The sequence below is a fragment of the Salvelinus fontinalis genome, chromosome 22 (genome assembly GCF_029448725.1).
Source record: "Salvelinus fontinalis isolate EN_2023a chromosome 22, ASM2944872v1, whole genome shotgun sequence".
NCBI classification, from domain to species: Eukaryota; Metazoa; Chordata; class Actinopteri; order Salmoniformes; family Salmonidae; genus Salvelinus; species Salvelinus fontinalis.
Genome location: NC_074686.1, coordinates 10,314,498 through 10,323,946, shown reverse-complemented (window position 1 = coordinate 10,323,946; position 9,449 = coordinate 10,314,498). Strand labels below are relative to the sequence as shown.

Sequence of the window (9,449 nt, the reverse complement as noted above, 5' to 3'; positions counted from 1 at the left end):
GATTCGAACCCAGGTCTAGCAACTGTCAAGCCAACACCTTAACCGTTAGGGCCAAGAGGTCCCAAGCTCTAGACCAGGTTGCTAGGTGTTGGGTTAAAGCTGAAATCCTCAACAAACAGCACCATTGATCACCCCAGGCACATTTGTTATCATTTTTGTTTTGAAAAAAATAATAAAAATAAAATATAAGTAGTACATACTCTGCTGTTCTATCACACGTGCAATGAAGTCAGAGAAAAACATAAAACTGTTGTTTGAAGTAACATCTTTGTTGTTATATCACAAACGTACGTGGAAGTTTCACCACAATGGATTTTAACTTTAAGGTTGCTGCAATATCATGGATGAGCAGCATTAGGTCAGAATAGACCATCAAATTGGATAGAGAAACACTCAAATTCAAGGATAGAATTTTCTGAAAAGTTTTCTGTATTAACATCAGTCTGATCATTTTCTCTTCACCATGGCTCAGACATTCCAAAACAATCTAATTGTTAATAGGCTAATGTTAAAACAGTCTATATCTATTCATTTGAAACCAACAGCATGAATGATCCAGTGTGGTGTTGCATTCCTACGAGTTTTGTCCACATCCTGCATTTTTAGTCCCATCTTCTGACGTAAGATGTCCGTGTCCTCACTGTCTTTCGCCATTCTGTTTTGGTTCTGTTTTTGTTATTTGTGGACTTTATCCACATGTTTCAGCAGGTAAGCATTCCCAGTGAATCTTCTACCACACACAGAACAACCATGCTGTTTTTTACCTGTGTGAGTCAGTATATGCCTGTTCAAATGTGTTTTTCGACTGAATTTCTTTCCGCAGCTACCACAGCTAAATGGTTTCTCTCCTGTGTGAGTACGTACATGTTGGGTTAGGTTCCCCTTCTGATAGAAGCTTTTCCCGCAGTATCCACAGCTAAATGGTTTCTCTCCTTTATGAGTCTGTATATGCACATTCAGCAGCCCCTTGCTATAGAAGCATTTTCCACAGTCACCACAGCTAAATGGCCTGTCCCGTGTATGAATCCTCATGTGCTGGGATAGATGTGCTCTGTTTTTAAAGGTCTTGCCACAAACAAGGCAGGGGTTCCCACCGTGACAGAGTGGGACATGGGCCTTCAGTTTACTGGTGGAGTTGTGGGGGCATTCAATGGGTCTTTCCCTGGCGAGAGTCACATGCCTCTGAAGGTCAGCTTTTAGAGCAAATACTTTGCCGCAGTCACAGCAGCAGTGAGATTTTTTAGACATGGTGCTGAGTTTAGAACAGTATGCCCCCAATGGTGGTTCGGGATCCAATGGTGGACTGTTAACTTGGTCACTAATTACAGCTGAGCAGTGGCTGATGGCTTCCTGATCCCATTCACTTTTCACACAGGGAGAACTAAATATAAACTCTATGGTATTACCCTCCGGCCCTTGAAACTGCTCTTCCTCCTGGCTGGTCCTCAGTTCCTCTTTAATCAGTATGCGCCCTGGTTCCTCTTGTCCCAGACTAGGGCACCACTCCTGCTCACAGTGTTTTTGCTCGGGGGGAAACTCCTCTTCAGATACAGGGAGAGAGAGCTGCTGGGAGTCTGGATGGAAGAAATGATAGGCGCAGACATGCCTGAGTACACATGATTTTTGCAAAATCGACAAAATAATCATGCATGGTGAAAGCTAACCTAAAAGGTTAATGAAATAATAATCGCTGATAGCCTAAACAGTATATTAAGTGAGTAAATGGGATCTACACACAAACCTGTTGTACATAGTTTTATACCCGGTGTAATCCCAAATAGTTTCCGTAGACGATCATTCTCCTCTTTAGATCGTGAGATCTCCTCCTGGTACTCAGCTACGACTTTCTCAACTGCCCCCAAAATCTCCACTGTCGCCGCCGTCAAACACTCAGAAAGAAACGAATTCAAAGACTGTAATTTAGACATGCTTAGAAGACTTGTGGTATTATTATTGTCAAAAGAGCCTGTTCCTCTCAGGTTGTATTCACCTATCTAGTCTACAATTCGTCTACGAGGAAGGAATATTAAAAAATAAACTCCCTCTCCTAGTTCTACATCCGTGTTGTCTTCTTCTTCCGTTCTAATGAGTGGGTATGGCGAACCCAGAAACACAAATTGGCGCCCCCAGGTGGATGCAGTTTTAATACAGAGAATTACATACGGCGCAAAAAGCAATCATTTATACTGAATAAAAATATAAACACAACAATTTCAACGATTTTACTGAGTTACAGTTCATATACGGAAATCAGTCAATTGAAAAAAAATCATTAGGCCCTAATCTATGGATTTCACATGACTGGGCAGGGTCGCAGACATTGGTGGGCCTGGCTCCCCAGTGGGTGGGCCTATGTCCTCCCAGGCCAATCAGAATGAGTTTTACCCCACAAAAGGGCTTTATTACAGACATAAATACTCCTCAGTTTCATCAGGTGTCTGGGTGTCTGGGTTACATGTGGTCAGCTGTTATGAGGCCGATTGGATGTACTGCCAAATTCTCAAAAACGACATTGGAGGCGGCTTATGGTACAGAAAATAACATTCAATTCTCTGGCAACAGCTCTGATGGACAATCCTGCAGTTAGCATGCAAATTGCATGTTCCCTCAAAACTTGTATGACAAAACTGCACATTTTAGAGTGCCCTTTTATTGTACCCAGCACAAGGTGCACCTGTGTAATGATTACACTGTTTAATCAGCTTCTTGATATGCCACACTTGTCAGGTGGATGGGTTATATTGGCAAAGGAGAAATGCTCACAAACAGGGTTGTAAACAAATTTGTGCACAACATTTCAGAGAAATAGGCTTTTTGTGCATATGGAACATTTCTTGTATATTGTATTTCAACTCAGGAAACATGGGACCAACACTTTACATGTTGCAAGAGGAGGAAGGGAAGCCCTACTAAGGTACACAATAGTACATTTTGGTAGACAGAAGGTGCTCTTTGGTAAAAGGGGTAAATTGGTCATCAAAAAGAAAGGAGGACCAAGGCACTTCATATAATTAATTAAAATGCCTTTATTTGTATGGCATGTTCAATAGAAAAAAAGTTTTAAAAATCCGACACGTTTTGGCTGGATGGCCTTCATCAGGGAGTACAAGGAAATAATACAATGTCCTCTTTTGAACATCTTTTCCAATTAGCCCTAATTTGAAGAGGTAGTGATTACAAAATTGATTGGACACACCTAGTAAGCAATACTATACACATTAAAAAGTGAAACACTGTAACTATGTTATCAAAAAAATTCAACTCCAAGCTAGAAGTATCAGAACGCCTAGAAAGGTAGTTCTAACCTTAAATATGACTGGGAGAATTGTCAAGAATAAGAAAGCAATATATTCCATAGTACACTAGAACACAGCAAACATGAACAACAGTATTAACATAGCTGAGGGAAATTGAGCAAAATGTCCACTAGATGACAGCAAATGGACCTATCACGACCCTACAGGAAGGGTGAGAAATCCATATCTTAATTTAAACCAGGGTACTTAGTGGCCTGTTGCTTGTAAATCCAAAAACTTTCCCTTTGGTTTAACTGTTTACGACGGCTCCCTTTTCTAATTGAGGCCGGAACATGATCAATACCCATAGCTTATAGGGAGGCAGGGTTGCCATGGTGTAAGGACTTGTAGAGCCTTGCCATTGGGTAGTCTTCATTGCCTACCCGTATGGCGTACTTGTGTTCCGCTAAACGGTCTTGAAGGCGTCTCTTTGTCTGTCCAATGTAGAACACCTTGCACTGTGGACATTCCAATCTATAGATGACATGCGTGGTTTTGCAGTTAATTAAATGCTTGACGTAATACTCCATTTTAGAAGCTGTGTCAACAAAATACTTTTTCTGTGCAATATTTCTGCAATGGTTGCACTGGTTACATTTAAAAGATTCCTTGGGTTTGTGGTCAAGCCAAGTTTTTTGAGAGTCACCAGGAAGATAGCTGTGGACTAATTTGTCGTTAAGGGTGGGACATCTTTTAAAGCTTATGACTGGTGGCTTGGGGAAGACTTGGCGTAGTAGCATATCACTTTGGATGATTCCCCAATAATTTTTAATGATTCTTTTAATGTTCTCTGCTTCAGTGCTGTATTTTGTAACAAAATACACTCTCTCTGATGTATCACGATGTATCACGCGTTTATACTTTTGTTCAGTAAATATAAACCTTGAATTGCTAATGCTATGTATTGGCCATTGAGAGGCTTTGAAGCTCCCGGTCGGACATATTGGTACTCCCCAGTAGGAACAGTCCCCCATAGGAATTAATGGAATTCTACAGTATTTCAATTAAAGGACACAATTATATGTATTTAAGCTGTTTTTTTGTTGTAGTGGGGACAGTAACATTAGAAATAAAATAATTCTTTAAGGAAAATGTTTTTATATATTCTTACATTTTTTATTTAATCTTTAGCTCACATAATACATAATTTAAAAGTATGAATTAAGGTGTCTGTAATATATAATAAATGTGGCAAAAACATATGCAGACATCAATAAATACATTTCTATAACTTCCCTCAAAAGGGCCACAATGGAAATGCTTTTTTATTTTTTTATTATGAATAGATTTTATTTTTATGTCATCCTCTATGAATTTCAATACATTGTATCCAGGTGTGGTTGTAGTGTTTTTAAATGCATTGTATCCAGGGGAGGTTGTAGTGTTTTTAAATGCATTGTATCCAGGGGAGGTTGTAGTGTTTTTAAATGCATTGTATCCAGGTGTGGTTGTAGTGTTTTTAAATGCATTGTATCCAGGTGTGGTTGTAGTGTTTTTAAATGCATTGTATCCAGGGGAGGTTGTAGTGTGTTTTTAAATGCATTGTATCCAGGTGTGGTTGTAGTGTTTTTAAATGCATTGTATCCAGGTGTGGTTGTAGTGTTTTTAAATGCATTGTATCTAGGGGAGGTTGTAGTGTGCTTTTAAATGCATTGTATCCAGGTGTGGTTGTAGTGTGCTTTTAAATGCATTGTATCCAGGGGAGGTTGTAGTGTTTTTAAATGCATTGTATCCAGGGGAGGTTGTAGTGTGCTTTTAAATGCATTGTATCCAGGGGAGGTTGTAGTGTGTTTTTAAATGCATTGTATCCAGGTGTGGTTGTAGTGTTTTTAAATGCATTGTATCTAGGGGAGGTTGTAGTGTGTTTTTAAATGCATTGTATCCAGGTGTGGTTGTAGTGTTTTTAAATGCATTGTATCCAGGGGAGGTTGTAGTGTGTTTTTAAATGTTCAAATAAATCTAATCGAACAAAGGATCATCATTTTGCCTGAACTGAAATAATGGATGAATGTTAAAGAAGCAATTAAAGTGAATGTAATTTAATTGGAACTGAACAACTGCACTGCACATAAAGAGTTTGCACTTTATTGTACATCATGAATGAACAGCATTACGTGAAAATGGATGAGAAATACTCTTAGACAAATACAAGCAGACCTCTCCTGGAATGTATAGAATATTCTTTCATGTTATCAATAACATCAGTCTGACCAATTTTTTTCCATCACCCTGAGAGACATTCCAAAACAACTGACCAGGAATTGTTCACTGGCTAACATTGCGTGAGTCAGTATCATTCAGGGGACCCTTGTGATTGAAGCTTTTTCAGCAGTCACCACAGCTAAATGTTTTTTCTCTTGTGTGAGTCCATATATGTTAGTTTAAGTTCCCTTCTCCACAGGCAACACAGCTTAATGATTTCTTTCCTTGGACCCAGTTTTTATTTACAATAACTGCCTGGACAAGTTGCCCAAACCTAGCAATAGGCTACAATAAAAAGAGACACATGGATAATGCAACACTTAACAGTTAAAACACATACAGTACCAGTCAAAAGTTTGGACACACCTACTCATTCAAGGGTTTTTCTTTATTTTTACTATTTTCTACATTGTAGAATAGTGAAGACATCAAAACTATGAAATAACACATATGGAATCATGTTGTAACCAAAATGTTTTAAACAAATCAAAATATATTATATATTTGAGATTCTTCAAAGTAGAAATGCTTTGCCTTGATGACAGCTTTGCACACCCTTGTGGCATTGTCCTGAGCAGGTTTTCATCAAGGATCTCTCTGTACTTTTCTCCGTTAATCTTTCCCTTGATCCTGACTAGTCTCCCATTCCCTGCCGCTGAAAAACATCCCCACAGCATGATTCTGACACCAACATGCTTCCCCGTAGGGATGGTGCCAGGTTTCCTCCAGACGTGACGCTTGGCATTTAGGCCAAAGAGTTCAATCTTGGTTTCATCCGACCAGAAAATCTTGTTTCTCATGGTCTGAGAGTCTTTAGGTGCCTTTTGGCAAACTCCAAGCGGGATATCATGTGCCTTATACTGAGGAGTGGCTTCCGTCTGGCCACTCTACCATAAAGACCTGATTGGTGGAGTGATGCAAAGATGTTAGTCCTTCTGGAAGGTTCTCCCATCTCCACAGAGGAACTCTAGAGCTCTGTCAGAGTGACCATCGGGTTCTTGGTCATCTCCCTGACCAAAGCCCTTCTCCCCCGATTGTTCAGTTTGGCCAGGCAGCCAGCTCTAGGAAGAGTCTTGGTGGTTCAAAACTTCTTCCATTTAAGAATGATGGAGGCCATTATGTTCTTGGGGACCTTCAATGCTGCAGAAATGTTTTGGTACCCTTCCCCAGATCTGTGCCTCAACACAATCCTGTCTCGGTGCTCTACGGACAATTCCTTCGACCTCATGGCTGGTTTTTGCTCTGACATGCATTGTCAACTGTGGGACCTAATATAGACAGGTGTGTGCCTTTCTAAATCATGTCCAATCAATTTAATTTACCACAGGTGGACTCCAATCAAGTTGTAGAAACATCTCAAGGATGATCAATGGAAACAGGATGCACCTGAGCTCAATTTCTAGTCTCATAGCAAAGGGTCTGAATACTTACGTAAATAAGTTATTTGTTTTTTATGTTTAATAGATTTGCTGAAATTTCTAAAAACACGTTTTCCCTTTGTCATTATGGGATATTGTGTTTAGATTGCTGAGAATTTTTGTATATTTTTTATCCATTTTAGAATAAGGCTGTAACGTAACAAAATATGAAAAAAGTCAAGGGGTCTGAATACTTCTTGAAGTGAAATCATGCTTACCGCTGTTCACCGTTGAAAGTGTCTCAAAGAGCAAAACTATGACAAAGTACATTTTGAACCCTCACACATAGAGACCATATTCATTAAAAAACACTGACTAGGTTTCTGGCATAAGAGAAAAAATATTTGTCTTGACCTTCAAGGCTGCATGTTGTAATTATTTGTGTTCTCCATAAATCAATGTTTAAAATGTGATATTAAAAGAAACTCCACTGCATATTAATTCAATAGTGTAGCTTTGTCTTAGCCTGGTAACCCAGTGAACGGTTATGAAATGGGCCCTAGGTTGAAATAAAAATCATAACAAATGATATTACAAATACCCCAAGTATTAACAATGCTCTACAATATTAAACAACATAATTTGTACATATATTTGCAGGATCTTAAAACAAGATATACAATACGGTAAAAACACTCATGAAACACACAAATGTGTTATAGAGAAAGTATGCTTTTAAGTTAATCAAAATATTACTTAAAATATAATTTGTTATGATTTTTATTTCAATCTAGGGCCCATTTCAAAACCATTCACTGGCTTATTTGGGTATTTGCAATGTTTGTCTATAAATCTTTTGAAATATTACAAAAAATATGAGTATATCATTGATTGGCCAGGGATATAAAAACATATCAACATATACGGCTAGGTTTATATAACCCTGATCTAGTACAAGTCTAGTTATAATCCCTGAAGAATGATACAATTACCTTAAAGATGCCTCTCCATACAGTAACATCCACTGTAACAGTAAAACAATGAAATGTACAACAGAATACATAAATTGAAGAGAATGAAGAGGCAAGATGGTGCTGACAGACATTGCCGCTTTGCTTCTAGCATTTCGCTACACACGCAATAACATCTGAAATTGTTTTGTTTTATTGTGGACTACAGGAAGAGTAGCTGCTGCAAAACAAATGTGTGTAAAATTGCAATAGTCAATATCAGTATATAGGCTACTGTAAAATTGCAAACACATTACAAACATAAATCTTCTTTGCACATCTTTAACTTTGTGATTTAAAAAAAAAAGTAGATCATGTTATGTCTGGCTATTCTAAGCAAAGTACAAACGCTAATTGATGTATTTGATCGGTTTCCTTACAAATGTGTGTTATTGCACCGTGCCTGGCATGTAAGTGCGCAATAGCTTTCCAGTCGTCGACACAATGTATGAAGGAACGCGCATAAAAGTAGACTACAAATGCTATAATGCAATTACAACAAGTAGACTATTATGATAGTACACCGCAGCAGTTTATATGGTAAGCGATTTTAAAAGTATATATTTGTATTATTCTTTACCACGCCTGGCTGTACATTTTCACTTTCGCTTTGATATTCGAGTACACCATTTACCGCTTTGGCTCTGGCAAATACGTTCTAGTGAAAAATATACAACAAAAAGCATCAAATTAGGTCTATACATCTAGCTAATTACACTACAGACGTTTTTTAAAGATATATCCCTATTTTAAAAATAATATGTCGATGGAAAGCTCCTTCACGACTGTCCTTTGAATATGGTGTATTTCCTAGGAGTTTGAAGAGTATTTCTATCCAATAATTTGAGGGCTGAAATAAACCTAGCTGTTGTCAGGTAAAATAGAGCGTGGGACGTTTCCGTGGCTGTAGCCTGTGGCGTCATACTGAAGAAAAATATAGCCACGGCTATGAAAATATTCTAACATATTTTTACTTGAAATCAAATATTTAATTAAATCTCTATGAGTCAATAACAAAAAACAAATGAAACCCCTTATCGTTATTTTATTTGAGGTGCTTACACTTTTGAAACTGTTGTCACTAACAATTCATGTGAAGTGATTTTTATTTATTTGCTTTACTTTAATGTTATTGTATGTTTCTTATGAGAAAATATACTTGTAGTGATATCCTATGTTCATTTGTTATTGTAATGCAATTAATTTTAAATAAAATATAAAAACGCTATCAAAATACTGTGATTTTTCATTGTAGGTTGGAATGGATAGCTTAAATCATGGACAACATAAAATAAACATTCACATAACCTCAATCATTGTATTATGTAACAATTATGAGACTTTGTATTTTACATTAACAGACATTTTCTGACCACTTGGTAAACTTTCTCTTTTTCTCTGATGATACACATCTCATCATAACGTAATGATTGATTGCTCTGACATAGGTGTCAATCAGTACATCTCTACTGTCAACTCATCCCTCCCTTCATCATCTTCATCCTCCAGCCCTCTACCTTACCCTTTTCCAAGTTCCCCACACTCCAGAAGTTCGAGGGCCTCCTCTTTTTCCCGACCCCTCC

The 9,449-nt window shown here is 37.9% G+C and overlaps 1 protein-coding gene across 1 annotated transcript; it reads right to left on the bottom strand.

The window, feature by feature from the left end:
• Nucleotides 1-225: 225 nt before the first annotated feature.
• LOC129820367 (oocyte zinc finger protein XlCOF6.1-like) lies at nucleotides 226-2,067 on the bottom strand. Its single transcript, XM_055877435.1, has 2 exons — nucleotides 1,742-2,067; nucleotides 226-1,574 (listed from the first exon to the last, which is right to left on the bottom strand). Exons 1-2 carry the CDS (start codon nucleotides 1,926-1,928, stop codon nucleotides 676-678), a joined length of 1,086 nt encoding a protein of 361 aa, XP_055733410.1. The 5' UTR covers nucleotides 1,929-2,067; the 3' UTR covers nucleotides 226-675.
• Between the last annotated feature and the right edge of the window lie 7,382 nt (nucleotides 2,068-9,449).

Bases quoted from the DNA above. Each gene is read 5' to 3' on its own strand.
- LOC129820367 (XM_055877435.1), bottom strand. From the start codon at position 1,928: ATGTCTAAATTACAGTCTTTGAATTCGTTTCTTTCTGAGTGTTTGACG. The intron at 1,575-1,741 runs GTTTGTGTGTAG...TCTTCCATCCAG, and splicing joins TATAAAACTATGTACAACAG to ACTCCCAGCAGCTCTCTCTC.